This window comes from Elephas maximus, chromosome 11 (genome assembly GCF_024166365.1).
Source record: "Elephas maximus indicus isolate mEleMax1 chromosome 11, mEleMax1 primary haplotype, whole genome shotgun sequence".
NCBI lineage: Eukaryota > Metazoa > Chordata > Mammalia > Proboscidea > Elephantidae > Elephas > Elephas maximus.
Window position 1 is genome coordinate 92,519,785 of NC_064829.1, and position 23,783 is coordinate 92,543,567.

The following is a 23,783-nucleotide window of genomic DNA, read 5'->3' on the forward strand; positions in this document are numbered from 1 at the left end:
ACCATAAATGGACCAAAGACTAGCTTTGTAAGGAATGGAGACATAAAGCCACTAGAGGTGGGAAAGCAGAGAAAGGGGACGAAGCAATACCCAGAGGTAGAGAGGGGATTGAGAAAGACAGACAGCAAAAGAGAGGGAAAGAAACCCACAGAAGGACTGTCATGGATTGAATTGTCTTGCCCCAGAATATGTGTCAACTTGATTAGGCCATGATTCCCAGTATTATGTGGTTGTCCTCCATTGTGTGATTTTCCTATGTGTTATAAATCATGATCTCTGACTGCGGTTAAAGATGTTTACAGTGGGATGTAACACCCTTGCTCAGGTCACACCCTTGAGCCAATGTAAAGGGAGTTTCCTGTGGTGTGGACTGCACCACCTTTTATCTTATCTTACAAGACGTAAAAGGAAAGGGAAGCAAACAGAGACTCAGAGACCTCATACCGCCAAGAAAGCAGTGCCAGGATCAGAGTTCTTCCTTTGGACCCAGGGTCCCTGAGCCTGAGAAACTCCTAGACCAAGGGAAGACTGATGCATTACACGAACCTTCCTCCAGAGCCGACAGAGAGAGAAAGGCTTCCCCTGGACCCAGCGCCCTGAGTTCAGACTTCTAGCCTACTGGACTGTGAGAGAACAAACTTCTCTTTGTTAAAGCCATCCACTTGTGGTATTTCTGTTACAGCGGCACTAGGTGATAAAGACAAGGACATATACAATGAAAAAGACCAGACAAACAGAAATACATAAGACTGGCTGGTATTAGTGATTTATTTTCAGGAAGAAACTTTTTAGTTCTTGCTTTGTGGTAAGGAGTCCCTGGGTGGCGCAACTGGTTAAGATCTTGACTACTAACTGAAAGGCTGGAGGTTCTAGTCCAGGTCAGAGAGACGTCTCATAAGAAAGGTCTGACAATTTCGTGCTGAAACGTCACAGCCTTGAAACCCCTATGGAGCAGTTCCACCCTGATTCACATGGGGTCGCCATGAGTTGGAATTCATTCAAAGGAAGCTGGTTTGGTTTTTTGGTTTTCTTAATGCTAAGTTTCAAAAACAGATGTGTTCCTTGTAGCCCTCGAAAGTTGGAGAGTAATTTCAATCATTCTCACTACAAAGTGGAAGCTTTTGGAAGCTGGCTTAACTAAGGGAATGGGTCCCTAGACTCCTTAACTGGGGCGACCCCTGGGTTTTATCTTTTGCCCCCTATAACATACAAGGCCATGAAAACAAAACTGGATTCATTGCCCTCAAGATGAGAGCCAGGTTCAGAGCTTGGTTTGACTCTGAGGCTTTCACCTCCCATTAATATTTGTGTGTATGTGTGTGTGTGGTGAAAATATACACACCAAAACATAGGACAATTCGAAAATTTCTACATGTAAAATTCAGTGACATTAATTACATTCTTCATATTGTGCAACTATTATCACTATCCTTTTCTGAGTTATTCCACCATCATTTACATAAACTCAGTGACCCCCTAAGCAAAAACTTCCCATTTTCCCCTCCTTCCTACTTCTGGTAAACACCGGTAATCTGTGGTTTCTATATAAGCGCCTGTTTCACATAAGTGAGATCATGTAGTAGTTGTCCTTTTGCGGTTGACTTATCTCACTTAGCAAATGTCTTCAAGGTTCCTCTATCTTGTGGCATGCATCAGGACTTCATTTCTCTGTATGGCTGGGTAGTATTCTATTGTGTGTATATACCGCATTTTGTTTATCCATTCATCTGTTGGTGGATGTCTCTATTGTTTCCACCAGTTTGACATATTTGATGTGCTAAATACCTGGCTCAGGGCCTTGGGTAGGGAAAATGGTTAAGCACTTGACTATTAGCTAAAAGGTTAGTGGTTTAAACTCACACAAATGTGCATCAGAAGACAGGCCTGGTGATTTAACTCCAAAAGATCAAGGCCTTGAAAACCTACGAAGGACAGTTCTACACTGCACAAATGGGTCATCATGAGTTGGAATCGACTTAATGGCAACTAACGACAACACTATTAAATACTTGGAGGAGGGTTTTATGTTTCCCGTTTTTAATATGAGGAACTGGAGACTTAAAATAGCATCACGTCTTGCCCAAGAACAGATGGTAATTAGTTCGTGGAGTTGGGACTGACGTTCAAGTCAGTTTGATTAATAACCTGTGTTCAGCCTGGCCCCATAGATTTTGCGTTAACGTGTAGGGGATTTGATCTAGAAATAAATTCAGTCTCGCACAAGCATTTGAATATGAAATATTTTTCAGCAGCCAAGTTGTTCCACAGCCTCCGACCCTGTCCTTTCGGGGGGAAGGGTGAGAAGAGTGCAAAGTACTGAGGGAAAAAAATACTCTTCCTCTTTTTGGGAGGCTGTTGCTATAGAAATCTCAAAGCAGAGCCCCAGAAATACATCCTGTTTGCTGTGTCTGCTTCAGGCCTCTGCCCATCTCCATCTGCTCCAGGGCAGGCCAGGCTTCCGGGACTGTGTGATGTCTCTTACACCCACCACTTTCCTGGGCCTTGGTGAGTCTGGGACCGAGGAGGGAGAATTAGAGGATGGGGGAGTCCAGTCTGTGTCGGGAGTCCAGTTCCTTGCTCAGTACTGACTCCATCTGGGAAACTCTAGGACCTGGGCAAGAAAAGCTCTCCTCTGCATGGGTCTGTGCACTCAACTCTCTTTCAGGTCTAGGTCTGACCACAGAAGGCTTCATCTCAGAACCCAGTATTGGGGGTGGGGACGAGTTCAGACTTAAGAAGGGCTAGACTAATGTATTTGGAAAGGGGGGGCTTGGGGATTTGTCTTGAAACTATTTCAGAGCAGGAAGAAGGGTTATATATATAGTCAGACTAATGTTGGAAAGGGCCGGTTTGGAAATTATGGGTGGCTAAATTCCCTTTCAGGTCCCTGGATGGTTGTCATGGATTGAATTGTGTCCCTCCAAAATATGTGTCAACTTGGTTAGGCTGTGATTCCCAGTATTGTGTAGTTGTGCTCCATTTTGTGATTGTAATTTTATGCCAAAGAGAATTAGGGTGGGATTGTTTAACACCCTTACTAAGGTCACACCCCTAAGCCAAAGTAAAGGGAGTTTCCTCGGGTGTGGCCTGCACCACCTTTTATCTTACAAGAGATAAAAAGAAAAAGAAGTGAGCAGAGAGGGGAGACCTCATACCACCAAGAAAGCACTGCAGGGAGCAGAGCGCCTCCTTTGGACCTGGGGTCCCTTCATGGAGAAGCTCCTAGTCCAGGGGAACACTGATGAGGAGGCCCACCGAGAGAGAAAGACTGCCCCTGGAGCTGATACCCTGAATTTGAACTTTTAGCCTACTTTACTGTGAGGAAATAAACTTCTCTTTGTTAATGCCATCCACTTGTGATATTTCTGTTATAGCAGCACTAGATGACTAAGATAGTGGTGCAAATGGTTTGTGCTCCGCTACTAGCTGAAAGGTTCGCAGTTCGAAACCACCCAGCAGGACTTGGAAGATGAGCCTGTTGATCTGCTTCAGAAAGGTCACAGCCTTGAAAACTCTGTGGAGTAGTTTTACTCTGCACACATGAGGTTGCCATGAGTCTGAAAGGAATGGACAGTAACTAACAATAACAATGATGACAAATCCCCTCTTCCCCCATCAAAGCCTTCCCTTGGTAATATCCCTGTTAGGATATAGGGTGGTAGGCATTTTTCTCACTGGGCCTTCTCTTCCAGTGCTCTGTCTGGGACCAGAGATCCAAGCACACAATGGTGAGTCATGTCTTTAAACTTCCCAGCTCCCTCTCCACTCCAAGGGCAACTGTTGGGTAAGAGTGATGCTGACTCAGGAAGGGACTGGGGGGAGACCCTTAGATATACCCCAAATTGCAAATGACTCCACATGTATGACCCTAGCCCAGTTCGCTTTACTGTTCTCCATCTGTCTTCTTATTAAGAAAACAAAAACAGAAAAACATTTGCTATCTAACTGAAAAAAACCAAAGCCATTGCCGTTGAGTCGATTCTGACTCATAGCGACAGTAGTTGACACCAGTTCATGATGGCGACTCAATGTGTGTCAGAGTAGAGCTGTGCTCCATAGGGTTTTCAACGGCTGATTCTTTGGAAGTAAATGACCAGGGCTTTCTTTTGAGGTGCCTCTGGGTGTATTCGAACCACTAACCTTTCAGTTAGTGGCCAAGTGCTTAACCATTTGCAACAACCAGAGACTACATCTTCTTAGAAGCTCCACTTAATGCAGCAAAACCAATTCAGATTGAACATGCTCAAAGTTGGCCATGAACTCCTCCATACAAGCCAAGACCTCCCTATGCATCCTCTTTACAGGGAATATTACAGTCCCAAAAGGCAGAATCTGAGAATTCATCCTAGATCCCGTCTTCACACTTCTACATGTTGTATATCACCAAAGAATGTTGATTTACCGCCTACATTTTTCTCAAGTCTTCTTGCACACTCTCTCCCCAACTGCATCCAAGCCACTTCCATCTCTCAGTTACATGGCCGCTATTCCCCCCACCCCTCTGTGGGCCTGCCTCCACTATCTACCCATGCTATCTTTTCTACCACTCCCTCTCCACACCAAAGCAGTGGCTATTTGCATTTTAAAAGCACTACCATGATCGTTTTAATTCACAACAAATTATTTTATGTAAAAAATGTTCACTTATTTTATATTTTTCATTATTTCTTTAAATTTTATTTTTCACTTATTTTTATTTCATTTTATTTATTTTTTCAGTTAAAATTTTTTTTTAATTGTAAGGCAAAATTTTATGTTTCCTTGAAGTCCTCCCAGGGTTTATCTTCAGATAGAATCATACTCTCTTTTATCTGACCTCTATTTTCTCAGGCACACCTGGCCCCCATGCTACCACCTCACTTATCTCCAGGCACCCTGGCTTTCCTTCAGGTTTTCAAACACCCCATGTTTGCGCTGCATGACTTTCTCGTACACTGACTTCTCTTCTACCCCCTATCTGCTCAGCAGAGATAACTCATCCCTCAGGTCTCAGCTTAAAGACCCTCAGAGAAGAGTCAGTGCTCCCTTCAGTTGGCTCTCTCAATACCTGGACTCACCCATGAGGACACTTGTCACAGTTTGTAGTGTAAATTTGGACAATTACTGATCAGTGTCTGTCCTGCTTCCTAGGCTTTTAGCTCTAAGAGGGCTGGGATGATACCTGACCTTCTCATAATTGTGGAATTAGTGGTACATGCAAAGAATATATAAGCTCAGAGAGGGAAGGAACTAGTATTTAGTTGAAGGAATGAATGAGTGGGTGGGTGAATGAATGAGTGAGTGAATGAATGAATCAGAGAATGAGTGAGTGAAGGAATGAGTGAATGAAATGAATGAAGTGAGAACGTGAGTGAATGAATGAATAAGCGAAGGAATGAATACATGAATGGAAACTCCACCAACCCAAGTCATGGGGCCAAGGCCCATCCTGACTCATTCCCACCCGATTTTGCTAACTTCAATGCAACGTTCTTGTATCTGGGCTTCAAACCCCTCTCTCCGCTACCCTTGTCAGCCAAGTTGAGAGAGGCCAAGATTTTTCAAGAAGCTTAATAAGGAGGAAATGGAAATAAGGCTCAGATGGATGTAGAAAATACACAGGAAAACCCAGATATGATTGCTCAACAGAAGATTTGCGTTAGAAACAGGGAGCCTTCTTTTGCTGGGTGTCCACTGGGAACCACGCCTGTGCTGGGCGTGTTACCCATACCTCTCCTTGGGTGCCTATAAGAGCTTTGCAGGCCCCCGGCCCTACACCTCACACAATCCCAGTGAGGACTGGCCCCAGCCCCAGACTCATTCCTGCCAACCCCAGACTCCTCCTTCCCTTAGATGTCTCCATGAACATCCTGGCCATCCCCATTCTTTGCCTCCCCCTGCTGTCTCTTCATTCCCTGGAATGTGGCCATGAGCAGGGACAGAGCTGGGCTCTGCAGAGACGTGTGGGATCTGGTGTGGTTTTGGGACACACATACTTCCTGAGTGGCATGAGAAAGACCCAAGGTGTGACCAAGTCTCTCTCTCTTTATTGTCAAGTAGAGAAAACACTTCGTCAGTGATGAGAATTAAAATGGATGTGAGGAGTCTTTTGGGGACGATGGAAATGTTCTAAGCTTGAATTGTGGTGATGGTCGCACAACTCTGTAAATTTACTAAAGCAAGTGCATCGTACAGCAAAAAATGGGGGAATTTTATGGAATGGTGATTTCCTCACGAGTGGACTCTGAGGTGTTTGCTCTGATTCCTTCCTAGGGAGCCTGCCTAGACCCTCCATCTCAGCCGAGCCAGGCTCTATGATCCGCTGGGGAACGCCTGTGACCTTCGTGTGCCAGAGCCCTCGTGGGGCTGAGGCATTCCGACTGGAGAAGAGTAAAAGTAACTCATACCAAGATGTGAAGCTCTCTTCTGGGACTGAGAAAGAGGCTAGGTTCCGCATCAACTCAGTGACGACAGACACTGCAGGGCGTTATAACTGCCTTTATTTTACAGGGAATACCTATTCTGAGCGCAGTGAGTTCCTGGAGCTGGTGGTGACAGGTGAGGAGGCATCCAGAGCCCCTACCCCTCTCAGACTCTTTCCTCATGTTTGTACCCAGGTCCTGGGTCCTGTCCCCAGCTCCACCATCTCTCCGCAGACCCCCACCCTCCTCCAACCTCTCCTCCCACACCTGTCTGGCTCCCTCAGTACACCTGTCCCCTCTGACTTCAGACACCGCTGAGGTTCATGGAGACTTGTGTCTCGTGTGGACACAGTGGAATACCTGGATATTCAACTCCAGCATCAAAAGGTGGACAGTGTTGGACACTGCTCGATGGGCTGGCAAGTGGATTCCCAGCCCCCTCTGGTTCCTCTGTCCATAGAATGGTTGCAGGATGGATTCCCTTCAAAGGAACGTGCATCTTTTTGCCCGGGATGGCATGTTAAATAGTCCCTTAAATTGATCCAGAAGCACTGTGACCTCAGGCAATATGTTGTCCTGTGATGTGGTCCATCCCTCCCATTGAACGGATCCACACTGTCCAGAGATGGCCTGTAGACTAGGGGTAGACAGTCCTTTGGGGGAACCTATGGGGTGAGACAGGCACTGCCTTGTGTGTGCTCAGACCCTGGTGAGGTCCTAGAGTCAAGGTCCAGTGAGGAGGCTCCAACCCAATGCATGTGGTCCCAGGGCCTCCATGCTGATTCTATGAGGTCAAGAATGTTGGAGCAAGTGTCTGCTCTTCTGCCACCTTCCCTACCTGTGTCTTTTGCCCTTGATCTCACCTACCTGGGCTCAGATCTTTGAGTCTCACAGGAAGTGATAGGACCAGGGTCAGAATACCACCACCCTGGACATGGGACTGAGGTTGGGGAAACGACCAGACAACTCATGATGGAGGTGCAAAGGGGGTGATCAGCTCTCTGCAGAGTGACACAGGGGGATGTCTTTCTCAGGTCACTTCTCCTGGAGTCATATTCTCTGGAACTGGAAAGGCCAGGCTGAGTGGGGCTGACCATTAGCAGCCTCTATATAAACTTTTTTTTTTATATAAACTATAAACCCTTCTTCTGTCCCCGTTCACAGGAGACCATGGATCTTTCAGCCCCTCACCCACAGTACTCCATTCCTCACCTGTTGAGTGGCAGAGTTCTCAGCCTGGAGGTGGGTTATTAGGGTTCCCTGTGTTGGGATTTAGGCTCTGGGGCTCATCCCTCTACCCTGGGCTTAGAACCAGGGACCAGTAATATCAGAATAAGAACCGACATCCACTGGATGAGGGATATCCCAAAGACTATAGTAACACTAGCTTTGAGTGAAAACTAACTCTATGCCAAGCACTACTGAAAATATATAATTCTCACAGCAACATTATGAGGAAGGTATGTTACCAGGTGGGATCAGTCCCTGGAAAAGGACATCATGCTTGGTAAAGTAGAGGGTCAGTGAAAAATAGGAAGATCCTCAATGAGATGGATTGACACAGTGGCTGCAATAATGGGATCAAGCATAGCAATGATTGTGAGGATGTGGCAGGACTGGACAGTGTTTTGTTCTGTTGTACATAGGGTCGCTATGGGTCAGAACCAGCTGGATGCACCTAACACTACTCTGCTTCTATCCATCACCCATTTTTTTAAATTTTGATATGCAGAAACTCTGTTAAAGGTTCTTGCACTGAGTCACAGGGCAATTAAGGGGAAGAGTCTGAATTCAGCCCTGGAAGCCAGATCCCGGATGTCAGAATTTAATGCCTCTCTACACCACCCCCTAGTGGGTAAGGTCTACTATTTGCCCCACTCTGCAACTGATAACCTTTGCCGTCTAGCTACCTTATAGGACAGAGTAGAACTGCCTCATAGGGTTTCTAAGGCTGTAATCTTTACAGAAGCAGATTGACACATCTTTCTTCTGTGGAGCAGGTGGCGAGTTTGAACTGCCGTCCTTTCCTAAGTATTTCATCTTTTTAGGGGCTATTATAAATGATATTGTTTTCCTGATTTCCTTCGTGATATTCTCTTTGTTGTGTATAAGAATCCAACTGATTTTTGTATGTTGATCTTATATCCTGTTACTCTGCTGAATCTTTCCATTAGTTGCAGTAGCTTTTTTTGTGGAATCTTTGGGGTTTTCTATGTATAGGATCTTATCACCTGCAAATAGGGACAGTTTTACTTCTTCCTTTCCAATTTGGATGCACTTTATTTCTTTCTCTTGCCTTATTGCTTTAGCTAGGATTTCCAGCACAATGTTAAATAGGAGTGATGATAAAGGACATCCTTGTCTTGTTCCCATTCTCAGGAGGAATGGTTTCAGTCTCTTTCTGTTGAAAATGATGTTGGCTATTGGTTTTGTATAGATGCCCTTTATTATGTTGAGGAATTTCCCTTTTATTCCTATTTCATTGAGAGTTTTTTAAATCAGGAGTTGGTGTTGGACTTTATCACATGCCTTTTCTATGTGGATTGAGATGATCACGTGACTCTTTTGTTTATTGTTGAACCATCCTTGCATGCCCGCTATGAATCCCACTTGGCCGTGGTATATTATTTTTTTGATATGATGCTGAATTCTATTGGCTAGAATTTTTTTTTTCAGAATTTTTGCATCTATATTCATGAAATACATTGGTCTGTAGTTTTCTTTTTTCTGTGGCGTCTTTGCCTGTCTTTGGTATCAGGGTTATGCTGGCTTCATAGAATGAATGCAGGAATATTCTTTCCTTTCCTATGCTCTGAAATTGTTTGCGTAGAACTGGTGCGAGCTCTTCTCTGAATGTTTGGTAGAATTCTCCAGTGAAGTCATCTGGTCCAGGGATTTTTTTTTGTTGGGAGTTTTTTTTTTTTTTTTTAATTATCTCTTCAATTTCTTCTTTTGTTGTGGGTCTCACCAGATTTTCTATCTCAGTTTGTGCTAGTTTGGGTAGGTAGTGTGTTTCTAGAAATTTGTGCATTTCCTCTAGGATCTCAAATTTGTTGGAATACAATTTTTTATAGTATTACATCATGACCTTTTTATTTCAGCTGAATCTGTTTCAATGGGTCTCATGTCTTGTTTGGGTTATTTATCTTGTTTGGGTTATTTATTTATCTTGTTTTTTTTTTTTGTCAGTTTTGTCAATGCTTTGTCAGTTTAGTCGATCTTTTCAAAGAATGAACTTTTGGTCTTATTGATTTTTTTCTATTGTTTTTATGTTCTCTATTTCATTTTTTTTTTTAATTTCATTTATTTCTGCTCTAATCTTTATTATTTCCTTTCTTTTGGTGGCTGCAGGCTTTTTTTTGCTGTCCTTTCTCTAGTCTTTCGAGTTGTAGGGCTAATGTTTTGATTGTTACTCATTTTTCTTTTTTAGATGTGTGCATTTATTGCTATAAATTGACCTTGGAGCACTGCCTTTGCTGTGTCCCAAATGATTTGGTAAGATGTATTTTTGTTCTCATTTGATTCCAGAAATTTTTTTATTCCCTCTTTGATTTCTTCTATTACCCAGTTGTTTTTAAGCAAGGTGTTATTCAGGTTCCATATGTTTGATTTTTTTCCCCTTGCTCTTCTGTTATTAATTTCTACTTTTATGGAGTGATCAGAGAGAATGCTTTATATTATTTTGATGTTTTGGATTTTATTAAGGGTTGCTTTGTGATCTACAATTGTGGTCTATTCTGGAGAATGTTCCATGTGTGTTGGAAAAGAATGCACACTTTGCTGCTGTTGGGTGGAGTGTTCTCTATATGTCTATAAGGTCATATTGGTTGATTTTAGCTTTTAGATCTGTATCTTTGTTGAGTTTCTTTCTAGATGTTCTGTCCACTACTGAGAGTGGTGTGTTGAAGTCTCCTACTATTACTGTGGAGCTGTCTATTTCTTTTTTTCAGTGGTGTTAAAGTTGGTTTTATGTATTTTGGAGCCCTGTCATTAAGGGTATGTCTTCTTGGTGGATTGTCCCTGCAATTATTATATAATGTTCTTCCTTGCCTTTTATGGTTGATTTCGCCTTAAAGTCTGTTTTACCTGTGATTTTTTGGTTACTGTTTGCTTGATATATTGTTTAATATATTTATGTCTGTGTGTCTAAGATGTTTCTCTTGTAGACGGCATATTCATATTGACTGGTCATGTTTTTTAATCCATTCTGCCACTCTCTATCTCTGTACAGATGCATTTAAGCCGTTAACCTTCAGTGTGATTATTGATGAGTTTACTGCTGTCATATTGTGCTTTTTTGGTGGTGCTGATGTTTTCTTTGTTCCTCTTATTTTCCTGTGCTCAGTTCCTTTAGTTTGTGGATTTTCATTTCTTTTGTTATTATAGATTTTGAGTTTATTGAGACTTTATGTTTTTCTTCTTTTTTATTCTGGTAAGTAGGTAGGTTTGTTAGCTTTCTTTGTGGCTACCTTGAAATTTACCCTTAAATTTGTAATTTTGAACCAGTCTTTTATTACTTGATATTGCCTTTACTTCCTCTCGGTTACAAAGTTCTATACTTAATACTGTTTATTCCCCCTTTCATTGTTTTGACATTGTCGTCATTTACAGATTGATGTTTCTGTTTCCCTGTTTTAAATCTTTTAGCTTTGTTTTATTTTTGGGAGTTCTTTACCTAGGTTGGTATCTGGCTGATGCTGTCCTGTGTCCTAGACTCCAGCTGTTGTCTGATGTTGGTGTTTCTCTAAATGAAGGACTCCTTTTAATATTTCTTGTAAGTTTGGTTTGGTTTTTACAAATTCCCTTAATTTCTTTTTATCTGGAAATGTCCTAATTTCACCATCATATTTGAGAAGGAGTTTTACAGGATATATTATTCTTGGTTGACAGCTTTTTCTTTCAAGGTTTTATATATGTCATCCCATTCCCTTCTTGTCTGCATAGTTTCCTGCCAAGTAATCAGAGCTTATTGTTTCCCCTTTGTAAGTGACTTTTCCTTTTTCTCAAGTTGCTGTCAGGATTCTATCTTCATCTTTGGTTTTCACAAGTGTGATTATGGTATGTCTTGGTGACTTTCTTTTGAGTTCTATCCTATACGGGGTTTGTTGAGCTTCTTCTGTGGTCAGCTTTTCATCTTTCATGATATTTGGGAAGTTTTCTGCCAGAAAATCTTCAACAATCTTCTCTGTGTTTTCTATTTTATCCCCTTGTTCTGGAACTCTGATCACATGCAAATTTTTGCTCTTGATTGTGTCCCACATAATTCTTTCTTTTCCTCAAACAAAGTGGCATCCATGGATTTGTCTTCAGTCTCATTGATTCTGTATTCCATTGTGTCAAATTTGCTCCTAAAACTTTCTATTGAGTTGTCTATTTCTGAAATTTTGTTATCTTTTGGATTTCTAGTTTCTATTTTTGGTGTGATTTCTAATTATTTATTTTGATGTTTCGTTCTTGTATTATTTTTCTGAATTCTTCTATTGCTTTGTGTTTTTCTTGATTTTGGCTATGTTTTTGTTGGTTTTGTCTGTCTTTCCCATGATTTTTGTCTATTTTCTCCTTAGTTTTATCTGTGTTTTCCTTGATATATTCCCTCATCTCTGGAAGAGTCCTAAATATTAGTCTTTTGAATTCTATATCAGGTAGTTCCAGTCTTTTCTTCTACTGGAAGGTCTTTTGGTCACTTGCAGGAGACATCTAATTTTGCTTTTTAAAAGTTTTGATATTGCCTGCTGTCTCTGAGATATTAAGGTATTGTTTTCTATATTTATTGATTGTGTGCTCATTTGTTTTGTCTTGCTTTTTTTGTTTTGCTTTGATATATCAAGGCAATTTGCTGCTTGCTTGTCTGTGGGCATGATAACTCTCACCACCTTGTCCAGGCAGGCAAGGCAGCAGCAGGCAGGGTGAGCTTGCTTCATTGTACACTGGTTTGGCAAAGTGACTGAAGGTGGACTGGGTAGGGGCTGTCTGCCTCCCGTGGTTGGTACAGTGGTATGAGAGCATTCACAGCCCCTCACCAGATAGGCAGGGGTGTTGGACGGGAAATGGTAAGGACTTGTTTGCCTCTGTTCAGCAGCTGGTCGAGTGACAGGAGGAGAGGGGGAGTGCAGGCCCAGTGTGGCGGCAGGCCTGAGCCAAGAATGGTCTAGCCATGGTGGCATGGTGAGGGCCAACATGAAGGGAGAGTTGTATACAGGGCTAGGTCGGGGGAACAAAGAAAAGAAAATAGAGAGAGGGAAGGAAAAAGGGTAGCCGGCAGGTGAGGGTGGGGCAGATCTGGGGGCTGGCCAGAAGGGTCGTAAGGGGGGATGTGGCATATGGGGCTATATGGGAGGGAGAAAGAAAAGAAAGAAGGGGGGAAAAATAGTGCATCAGGAGCCAGCAGGCCAGTGGCTCTCTACCCATGGTGGTGAGGCATGCTCCGACAGAAAGGGGTAGAAGTGGTGTATGGGGCTAGATGGGAGGGAGAAAGAAAAGAAAGAAAGGGGGAAAAATGGTGTTGTGGGAGCCAGTAGGTGGGGGTGGGACCTGGGCTGGTGGGAGGCTGGTGGCTCTCTATCTGCCAAATTACTAACCTTTCGGTTAGCAGATAAGCCCTTAACCACTGCACCACCGGGGCTCCTTCTGCAACTGATGTAGTGAGTTAAAACGCATCTTCCAAACTTAGACAGTTTGAGAGTAAATGAAACTTTTTTTTTTTTTTTTAAATAATCAACATAAGGCCACCCTAGGAGGAAGATGCCCTCTCTGAGGGGGCATGTCTCTGAAAGGATGAAAAATCTTGGGGCCACATGCAAATCCTATGTCTCTGTCCATTTATAGCCTTTCTGGTACTGCCCATACTGTATGACTGGGTGAAGCTACCCCTGTGCCATGGGTCTCAGATTGTTCAGCTGTTCCTTCTCCTCTGGTTTGTCACCAGGACCTTCCAGGAGGAGAAGACCCATTTGTGATCCATATATGGATCCTTCCCCACCACCAGTGTCCTGTGTCCGAAGTGGTCATCCACTGACCCTGGCTCTGTTCACTGCCTGTGAGGTTCAAGTCTCTGACTCCAGGCAGGTGAAACCAGTGGGAAAAATCAGTGGGAAGGTGGGAAAGGAGCAGGTGCTTTGCTCCAGAAAGACTTCCTGTCGGAGGGTCCTGAGCCTGCTGGTCAGAAGATTGTGATAGGCTTGGGGTGAGGAGAACCTGGGTTTGAATCCAGGCTCCAACTCTTATCAGCCATCTGTTTTTAGGCAAATGTCTCTCCTACTCTTCCTCCTCCTCCTCCTCTATCTCTCCCTCTGTCATCTCATTTTTTCATGCCTGGAAGCATAAAGGTTAAGAATGCAGACTCTGATCCAGGCTGTCTGGGTTTAGGTCCCAGTTCTGCCCCTCCTAGCTGTGTGTTCTTCGGGTTATTACTGAAACAATTTCTGTCTCCATTTTCTTATTTGAAAAATGGGTAATAAAAGGACCTTCTTGCAGAGTTGTTTAGAGGATACATTAGCTCATTTACACATGGCTCTTAAATCAGTGTATGCCATATGGAAACCCTGAACAAGTGTTGCTCTTCATAATATGGGGCAAATATTTTCTTCTCACCTCATATGTGAGAGTCATTGATGTGCTGCAGGTTTGATATACATTGCTCTTGTGAATTTAATAATGAGAAATAATTAAGAATGAAGCCTAGAAATACAGATATGTGTATGTATGTATTTATGTAAATATGTATAATTTTAAATCATAGATTTATAATGTCAAGTTATATCTATACAACTTAAATTATATTAAATCATATTTATATTGTATTTAAATACACATGTAAAGTAATTAATATAACATATTAATACAATCTTATATTAATACAGTATTATATAATATTTTACTATAATATATTTATGTAATATATTGTATATTATAATATAATTAACATATGTTACTAAATTAATATATACCATGTATTAACTGTATATAAATTATATAAGTAATTAAAATAATATATAGTTACAATATAAATTATATTATTTATCATATTCTATATGATAAATAATTTTATATTTATATTTAATAATGGTAATTGATATTTTAAAGAATTTATTTTTAATTTAAAAGCAAAGTTATTAATGTATAATTAATAATATACATTTAATAAATTTATTTTGTAAAGTACATGTGGCCTAGTGGTTAAGAGCTACTATGAGCTACAGCTGGTACCCAAAAGATCAGCAATTTGAATCCACCAGCTGCTCCTTGGAAACCCTGTAGAGCAGTTTTACTCTGTCCTATAGGGTCTCTGTGAGTCCAAATTGACTCGATGGCAATGGGTTTGGTTTTTATTTTGGTGTATTTACTTCATTATATTAAAATGTATTATGTTTTCATAAAATAATTATATATACTTTTAATTATAAATCTATAATTTATAATACATATAATTTAAAATTGCATACATAAGTAAAACATTTTGTAAAATTTAATTTAATTTTAAACTATGGTACATGCTATAAAGGGAAAGCACAGGCAGCAGTGATATAGAATAGCTGGTGGGATCTTAGATAAGGTATTTAAGGAAAGACTCTCCAGCATAGTAAAGTTTTCTGCCTTCCTAAAGAATATTCAAGTTTCAGCTACTGGAACCGTAAGAGGGGAGGAAGGTGTTCTAGGAAGAGGGAACAGCAGGTACACTCAACTTGCGGTTGGAAAAATCCAAAAGGAGCTGTTCATTTCTTGTGACATGGGGTCAGTGATACCCACCATGCAGGGCACAGTGAATATTAAATGGTTAATATACATGAACCACAATGCACTGTGCCTGGCAACTTCCAGCAACATGAGCATATCTGGGTCAAGGTTTCTCCACCCAGAGCAGATGGTTCCACCCATCAGAGGGCTGCTGCTGGGAAGAACAGATAAACTAGAGATGGAAATTCCTGCACTCTGGGCGGGAGTCCAGGAGGAGGTCAGCAAGGGGTGGTTCCTGCCCTCTATTCCTACTTGTCAGTGTCTACAGAGGTCCACAAATGGTGGTGAGAGCAGCACTGCCCAGTGGAACTTCCATGTGAAGGAAATGGTCTATACCTGTGCTATCTAATATGGAGATCACTGATCCCATGTGGCTACTGGGCACTTGAGCAAGAGTGCTGAGAATCTGACATTTTAATTCCAGCTAATTTTAGTTGAATTTAAATTTAGATAGCCACATGTGGGCCACCATTTTGAACAGCATATAATTAGAACATTTCCATCATCATAAAAAGTTCTATGGTCTAGAGGGTCTTTGGGAAACCCTGGTGAGGGAGGTGGGGGACACTCAAAGCCTTGTTTGTCGGACTCAGACTTCTGACCTCATCTCCTTCTGATTCCTTGTTTTTAGGAGCTCCCTATTGGGATGACACCAATAATAAGAGTGAATGATGGGGACAGAGTGGGGAGGTGTTCAGCCTTGGCCCTGGGAGGCAGGCCTCCCCACTCAGACTGGAAGCTCCTGGAGCATGGGGCTAGTGATTGTCTCTTGGGGCAGGGGAAGACAATGGGCTTCAGAATCATTCAAATTTCAGCTTCGTTACACACACACACACACACACACACACATATATATATATGACCAAAACCTGCTGCCATCAAGTCGATTCTGACTCATAGTGACCCTATAGGACTGAGTGGAATGCCCCCATAGGATTTTCAAGGAGTGCCTGGTGGATTTGGACTGCAGACCTTTCGGTTAGCAGTCTTAGCTCTTAACCACTATGCCACCAGGGGTTCATATATATGTGCAGTAGGTGCTCGATAGCTGTGAGCTGTGTGTAGATGCAGTAGATGCCCAACAGCTATGAGCTGTTTGTGATATGTGATGTGCAATAGGTGCTCAATAACTGTAAGCTGCTGATATCTTGGTCCCATCTTTCCTAGATACAACTCGTCCCCAAATCCTGTCACCAGAACTGCTTTACAGTCTCATTGGGATCTCTGTGGCCTTTCTCCTTTGTCTCCTCCTTCTGGTCCTCTTCTTCATCCATCGTCAGTGTCAGAGAAAACACCGTAGGTGTCAAGGACAGGGGTGGGTGACCTGAGGAGGTTGTTGGGGGATCCTGTAGAGAGGACCTCTTTTCTGAATTGAGACCACTGATTGTCCTCAGGGATCCCCAGAAGCAAGGGCAAGGAGCAAAATCCACAGGAGAGGTGAGGTTACTGGGAATGACCCCCAAGCCCCTACTCAATCATCTGTGTCCTGGCTGCTCTTAATACTTATTCGTTCTTTCCCCTCAGGTTAAACCCAGGTGTTGATATCCTGAACAGCACACCAGGTAAGGGGGTAAGGAGGAGGGACTGGCCTGGAAGGAGGGAAGTGGGGATTCAGTGAAAGTCAGAAAGCAACAGGAGAAGAGGGGAATGTTTGGAAACATTCTAGATGTTCTATTTGGGGTGAAGGATGAAATCTAAAGCTATGTGATTTCAGGGATATTTGCTTTCTAAAGTCTACCCCAGAGTAATGACCACTTGTCCTCTCCCCTCCAGATATGGCCAGAGTGGATGGACTTCCTGAGAAAGACAGAGAGATGGACACCTCAGTAAGTCTTTGAGTTCATTATTTGTTGCTACATAACAAAGTTCTCCAAATTTAACAGTTTAACAAAATTAGGTCAGTTTCTTGGGTCAGGAAATTGGGAGTGGCTCAGCTGTGTGGTTCTGGCTCAGGGTCTCTCAAGAGGTTGCTGTTGAGATATTGAGCAGGGCTGCATTCATCTGAAGGCTTGACTGGGGCTGGAGGATATATTTCTAAGATGTCTACTCCCACGGCTCTTGGCAGGAGTCCTCAATTCCTCACCATGTTTGCCTCTCCATGGCAGCCAACTTCCCCCAGGGTTAGGAATCCAAGAGAGGGCAGGGCAGAAGTTACTATGTCTTACGTGGCCTCACCTTGGAAGTGATATGCCATCACTTCTGCCAAATTCTGTTGGTTATACAGTAGTTGTTTTTAGTTGCCATTGAGTCGGCCTCAACTCATGGAGACCCCATGTATAACAAGTTTAGACTTTTGTGATCCATAGGGTTTTCACTGGCTGATTTTTGGAATCAGCCTAGTCTGTTAGTCTGGAAGCTCTGCTGAAACCTGTTCAGTATCATAGCAACATGCAAGCCTCCATTGACAGATGGATGGTGGCCGCACATGAGGTGCATTGGCCAGGAATTGAACCCAGGCCTCCTGCAAGGAGCCCTGGTGGCACAGTGGTTAAGTGCCCAGCTGCAAAGTGAAAGGTCGATGATTCAAACCTACCAGCTGCTCCACAGGAGAAAGATGTGGCAGTTTGTTTCTGTAAACATTTGCAGTCCTGAAAACCCTATGGACCAGTTCTACTCTGTCCTATAGGGTTGCTATGAGTTAGAATTGACTCGGCAGCTGTTTCCGCCTGCCACCATGGGTCTTCTGCACGGTAGTTGAGATTTCTAGTCTACCACTGAACCATCACTGCCCTTTTTGTCACACGGAGCAGCCCTGATATCACATGGGAGGGGACAACACAGTAGCATGATCGTTGAGTGCCATCTTGGAAACTGGGTACCAACCAGTCCTCCCTAAGGCCCTCTCCTCTCACCCTCAGCCACCCTGACTCACCCTGGCCTCTTTCCCTCAGGCCCCTGCTGCAGGAAGTCCCCAGGAGGTGACATACGCTTACCTGGACCACTGGGCCCTCACTCAGGGGGCAGTCCGAGTGGTATCCCCCCAGTCCGCAGAGCCTATGGTGGAATCTGGCACGTATGCATCCCTTGCCAAGCGCTGACCCCAGGGCCCACCTGCCTGCTGCACCCAAGGACACAGGACATCACTCTGGGAAGGGCTTGGAGCAGCCAATTAGAAGGCTTCCGCAGTGGAATCACGTCTGCTCTGGGGCATCAGCCAGTCAGCTCCTTGGGAGACAAGAGCTGGGGTCTGGAGGTCACTGATTAACATCTAAGAGATTCAGTAACCAGGCAATCTCTTCCACAATCGACCAGCTTCTTAGAGACATTGTGTTGCAGCTGTTTCCAGGCACCTCACTACAGTCACTGGACTGTTTCCAGAAACCCAACTACAGCTGCCCAGTTATTTCCAGAGACCCAACTACAGCCACCCAGCTGTTTCCAGAGACCCCACTACAGACTTTCAGCTGTTTCCAGAGATCCAGCTACGGCCACTCAGCTGTTTCTAGAGACTCTGCTACAGTCATTCAGCTTTTTCCAGAGACCCTACAGCAACCACCCAGCTGTTTCCAGGGGCCCAGTTATAGTTGCCCAACTGTTTCCAGAGATCCCACTATATGTGCCCAGCTGATTCCACAGACCCAGCCACAGCCACCAAGCTGATCTCATAAACCATTGCAGTCACCCAGCTGCTTCTAGACATTCCCCCTTCTCTGAATTCCAAACTGCCACCAGAGACTCCATTTTAATTATCTACTCACTGACTCTATAGTCCTTTCCAGAGTTCAGTTGCTGGCCTTGAGACTGTTATACTTAGGCAGCTGATGACTGAGACCCAGTGCCCTGGATCTTGCTTTACTTTGTTCACCGATAAACATCTCCAGAAGCCTAAGCTATGGCTTATAGGGTCGCTATTTTTTTTTTTTTATGAGTCACAATCAACTCGACAGCAATGGGTTTTTTTTTTCTTTTTCTTTTTTTTAACCTACCGCAGCCTTACACTTGGTGCTGGGGTGCACAGGTTACTGGGTTCCAGTCTCTGCCTCCACAGTTGCTCAAAACTTAGTGAGGGAACAAGACCGACAAAGGAAGCATCAGTGTTTTCTGAGTGTGTGTGTGTTAGGAATGAATGAGGGAAGGGTCTGAGGGGATGTGTGGCCAGGTGAAGGCAGAGAGCTGGCCCCACCTAATGACTGCCCCCCAGCCACTACACACACACACACACACACACAGGCACACATAGAAACATGCACATACACACTTAAGTACGCACATGCACACATACATGCACACACACATCCATACACATGCACTCACACATATGCACACATGACGGTTTGAACCCACCCAGAGGCACCTTGGAAGACAGGCCTGGTGATCTATTTCTGAAAAGTTACAGCTTTGAAAACCCAATGGAGCCATTCTACTCTGCACACATGGGGTCACCATAAGTCGGAATTAGCTTGACAGCAACTAACAATGACCTCAAGGCTTTTGCTCCAGATCCTCAACAGCACCCCTTGCTGACTGGATCAGTCCAGGAAGTTGGCCTGGCTCTCAAGCCTCCTTGATTTGTCCAGCACGGTGGCTCTGGCCTTATCCCAGCCTCTCTTTTGTTGGACAGTCAGGGTGCCCCTGCCCTGGGTTCTCAGCTGCCTCCATGTTTCCCACATCCACTGAATTTCTCACACACTCCTCATCATTGAGAATACTCTGCCTCAACTTCCCTGCACACACACCTGTGTACATATGACCTCTCAGCCAGGAGGTTGGTCAGCATTCCCAAGGTCTTCTTCTGGTCAGGCTTGTGGTCAGCATGGGGAATATGGGGATGAAGGTGACATGGCCTTAGTTCTAGAAGCTCACAGCCCAGGGGGATGGTAGGAGATGAAGACAGTGGAAGGGGACATGGCGATGAGGGAAGATGAGGGTTCTGAGCTGGCTCTGGGGCCTAGGGACAAGCAGGAGACAAAGGATTCCTGAACACATGAGAAGACACAACTTGGCTGGAGTGTGCTCAGCATGTGTGGGGACAGCAAATGGGCCATGGGTTGAAGTGATGTTGTCTTAGTCTGGGTTCGCTAGAGGGGCAAAACCAGTGAAGCATATATACAAAAAAAATAAATAAATAAATAAATTTTTTTTTTTTTATATGTATAGAGAGAGAGAGAGAAATTTACTTCAAGGAAATGGCTCATGCAATTGTGGGGGCTGGCAAGTCCCAAATTCGTGGGTCAGGCAGCAGGCTGCTGGGTCATGGGGTTGCGGGGGCTGGTGAATCCAAACTGCAGATCAGGAGGCAGGCTGGAGGCTTCCTCACATCCCAAGAACCAGAGGTCAAGCAGCAAGAAGAGTGCAGGATCAAAAGAGAGAATGAGCTGGCCAGAATACTCTTACATAATGAATGCAGGCCATGTCCCCAAGGAAACGCCTCTTCCAACTGCTTGGCTGCTCACATCAAATCACAAAATGAGAGGTGATTACATAGTGTCTGCCAAGCCACTGAGAATCATAGCCTAGTCGAGTTGACACGTAACAGTAACCATCACAGGATTGGACAAGGTGGGAGGGTCCCTGTAGACCATTGTAAGGTCTTTAATTCCACTCAGCATGAGATGAGACGTTTCCCACTTTCTCCCTTCTTCAGGCTCTTCCACACTGAGCTCCAAACACAGCACGTGTCCACCTGGCCGTAAGACATGGACCTTGCTCTTCCCTTTGTCCTTCTCACCTGGCTAATGCCCTCCAATTTTGAAAAGAGATGCTGTCCTTCCCAATAAGCTTCAATGACTTCTGTTTCCATTATCGCATCTCCTTCCCTCTGTCTTTCAAACACTCAGAGTAAAACAGAAAATGACTCTGCCAGTTACTAGGGGGCGAGACCCTCTTGTGTGGATTAGCTTTTGGTGTGTGTGTATTTAAAACCAAAAATAAGAAACCTGAATGTGTGTTACAGGTCTAGTACTAAAACAATGTTATATATTAGGAAAAGAACATTAAAAAAAAATTAAACAAAAGCATAAACAAACAAACAAAAACTTGCCATTGAGTCAATTCTGACTCATAGAGACCCTACAGGGCAGAATAGAATTGCCCCTTTGCATTTCCAATGCTGTAATCGTTCTCTTGCTCTTGCGTAGTGGCTAGTGGGTTTGAACTGCCAGTCTTTCGGTTAGCAGTCAAGTGCTTAGCTACTGTGCCACCGGGGCCCCTTCAAACAAAAACTGCCCCATAGGGTTTCCAAGGAGCAGCTGGTGGATTTGAACTGCCTACATTTTGGTTAGCAGCCAAATGCTTAACCACTGCACCATCAGGGTGCCCACAAAAACATAAAAAAAAAAAAAAAGATGGTACTTATTATGGAGAAATTGCTATTCTTGTTCTAGGCAAATATTAACACATTCTATTCTCATTCAAACTATGCTCAATATGTCCTATTATGACTCTAATTTTTACTTGAAGAAACTGAGGAAATGAAACATTAAGTAGCTTGCCCAAGGTCACCAGCTACTCAGTGTTGGGGCTGCAGGCCATGTGGGGGTGCCAGACTCCATGTCTGAACCCAGGAAACGCTGCCTCCCATTGGGCTGGGGTGTTTCTCTCCTGGTACAAAGAGAGTGAGGGCAAAGCACTTCTACTTAATTTTAATTTGTACTGAGTTTTCATTTTCTATTTGTACTCAAGTTTAATTTCTTCCAGAGATCTGCTTCCCAATCCTATAGTCTTTATCTTTGCTTTTATCTGTTATATTTTACTCAATTTCTCTGTTTCAAGTGCAATACATCCTCTCTGTCTCTGTCTCTCTCTCTCACACAAACACACACAGGTATTTTTCAACTGTTATATGTGTGCAGTGGCCCTTAAATCTTGTTTGTTTGAATCTGACTCAGAGGAGAAGAGGGTGGGTAACTGGATTCTTTATTGTTTGTAGAAATTTTGTGAATTATTTTGCCTCCCTCAAGAGTACTGGCTGGCCTGGCCATAGTGTCTGCCCCAGTTAAAAGAAGACTCTGCTTCTGTCAGTAAATCCAAACAGCAAGGCTGCAGTGGGTGGAGCGAGGATGGTGAAACTTTGTCTCACATAATTTGAACATGTTGTCAGGAGGGATCAGTCCTTGGAGAAGGACGTCATGCTTGGTAAAGTAGAGGGTCAAAGAAAAGGAGGAAGACCCTGAATGAGAAGGATTGATACAGTGGCTGCAACAATGGGCTCAAGCATAACGATTGTGAGGATGGGGCAGGACTGGGCAGTGTTTCGTTCTGTTGCACATATGGGCGCAATGAGTTGGAATCGACCTGATGGCACCTCACAACAACAGCAATATGTTATCTATCCACCTGCCTGCCTGTCTGCCTGCCTGTCTATCTATCTCTTACCTACCTATTATCTATGTATCTCTCTGTGAGTTAATAATATGGGGGTTTGATCTAGACAAAGGATTCGCCTGGTTACAAAACATCTTGCTATAACCACCTCTGGAAACGAAGGCCCAGTTTGGGGGAAGCTGAGACAGACCTGGGAACAGATCCCTTTCTGTGAGCCTATTGAGGTCAAAGCCCCAAGACACGGCTCCTGGGAGTACCTTCTGTGTACAGGCTGACCTGCAGGGCTCTATCCTTCCACCTACAGAACAAGGACAGAGCAGATAGCACAAAGGTAGTGTTATGTCCCCAAATCTCCCCATCTTCCTGGGCCTCAGTGAGTCTGGGAATGAAGGGGTAGAAATAAGGGGCATGAGACTCTGGTGCAGGGTCCAGGCCCTTCCTTGGTCCTTTCTCTAGTCCAGAGGATGCCGAGTTCCTGGGGAGAAAGTCACCCTCATCCCTCAGACACCTGCCTGATCAGTCTTACCTTGAGCCTACAGCTGACCACAGGTATGGATCCATGACAGTCAGCTCACCCTGTCCTCAGCACTCGTAGTTTCCTGGACTTATCCTGATAGCACGTATGACAGCTTGTAATAGTATTTCTTTGCAATTATCAGTCCTTTTTCCTAGACCTCCACCTCCTTGAGCACAGAGATCATGCCCGTTTCACTCATCGTCGGTGATGGAAGGCAACTAGAAATGTATTGAAAGAGTAAATAAATGGATGTGTAATTGAATGAAAAAAAGGGAGAATATGGATGAATATAATGTGGACCAGCTTCATTTGGGTGTCAATGCCCACCCCTGCCTCCTGCACTCCAGTATCTCTAATTTTGACACAACCTTCTGTACCAAGGCTCATCCAGAGGTGGTTGCTTAACCCAGAGTTAGTGCTCAGGCAGCAGGAATCAGTATTGTCTGGGCATCTGTAATGCTGGATGTGTTACATACCTCACCTCACTGACTGTTTAAAAGACTTGTAAATTGGGATTTATTCTCTACTCTTACAGGTGACAATGATGCTCTAAAAAGCCTTCTGTCCAAGGTTTATGCCAAGACCACATAATTTGACAGTGAAGATTCTAGTTCAGGTTTCCTGGCATTGAGGTCTCTCCTACCACTTCCTAGTGTGTGCCACCACAGTCCCATCCTATTTGTTCTATCCCTACCTGTAAAAATGGTGTGGGGGTGGCATCTGACCTCCTCTAACTTCACAAGGAGGAAGGAGAATCAAGATCAACAGCCCAAGGCAGATTCCCATGAGGTGGAGGTCAGACATGCCTCTTCTCTCTACCATCTTTACTAATTCTGACACCAACTGTCCCTTCCACAGCACTCTTTGCT

The 23,783-nt window shown here is 43.8% G+C and overlaps 1 protein-coding gene across 5 annotated transcripts; it reads left to right on the forward strand.

Annotated features, from left to right (window-relative positions):
* The first annotated feature begins 2,393 nt into the window (after positions 1–2,393).
* Positions 2,394–20,228, forward strand: LOC126085031 (leukocyte-associated immunoglobulin-like receptor 1). 5 transcript variants are annotated; one of them, XM_049899961.1, is made up of 10 exons: positions 2,394–2,505; positions 3,693–3,728; positions 6,253–6,537; positions 7,566–7,643; positions 8,134–8,256; positions 16,302–16,430; positions 16,529–16,571; positions 16,659–16,696; positions 16,908–16,960; positions 18,026–20,228. In XM_049899961.1, exons 1-10 carry the CDS (start codon positions 2,472–2,474, stop codon positions 18,170–18,172), a joined length of 966 nt encoding a protein of 321 aa, XP_049755918.1. In that variant the 5' UTR covers positions 2,394–2,471; the 3' UTR covers positions 18,173–20,228. The 5 variants fall into 5 exon arrangements, with proteins under 5 accessions (XP_049755918.1, XP_049755921.1, XP_049755920.1 ...); XM_049899964.1 differs by lacking the exon at positions 18,026–20,228 and adding an exon at positions 9,832–9,896 and having other exon boundaries at positions 16,908–16,957; XM_049899963.1 differs by lacking the exon at positions 8,134–8,256.
* Positions 20,229–23,783: the final 3,555 nt, after the last annotated feature.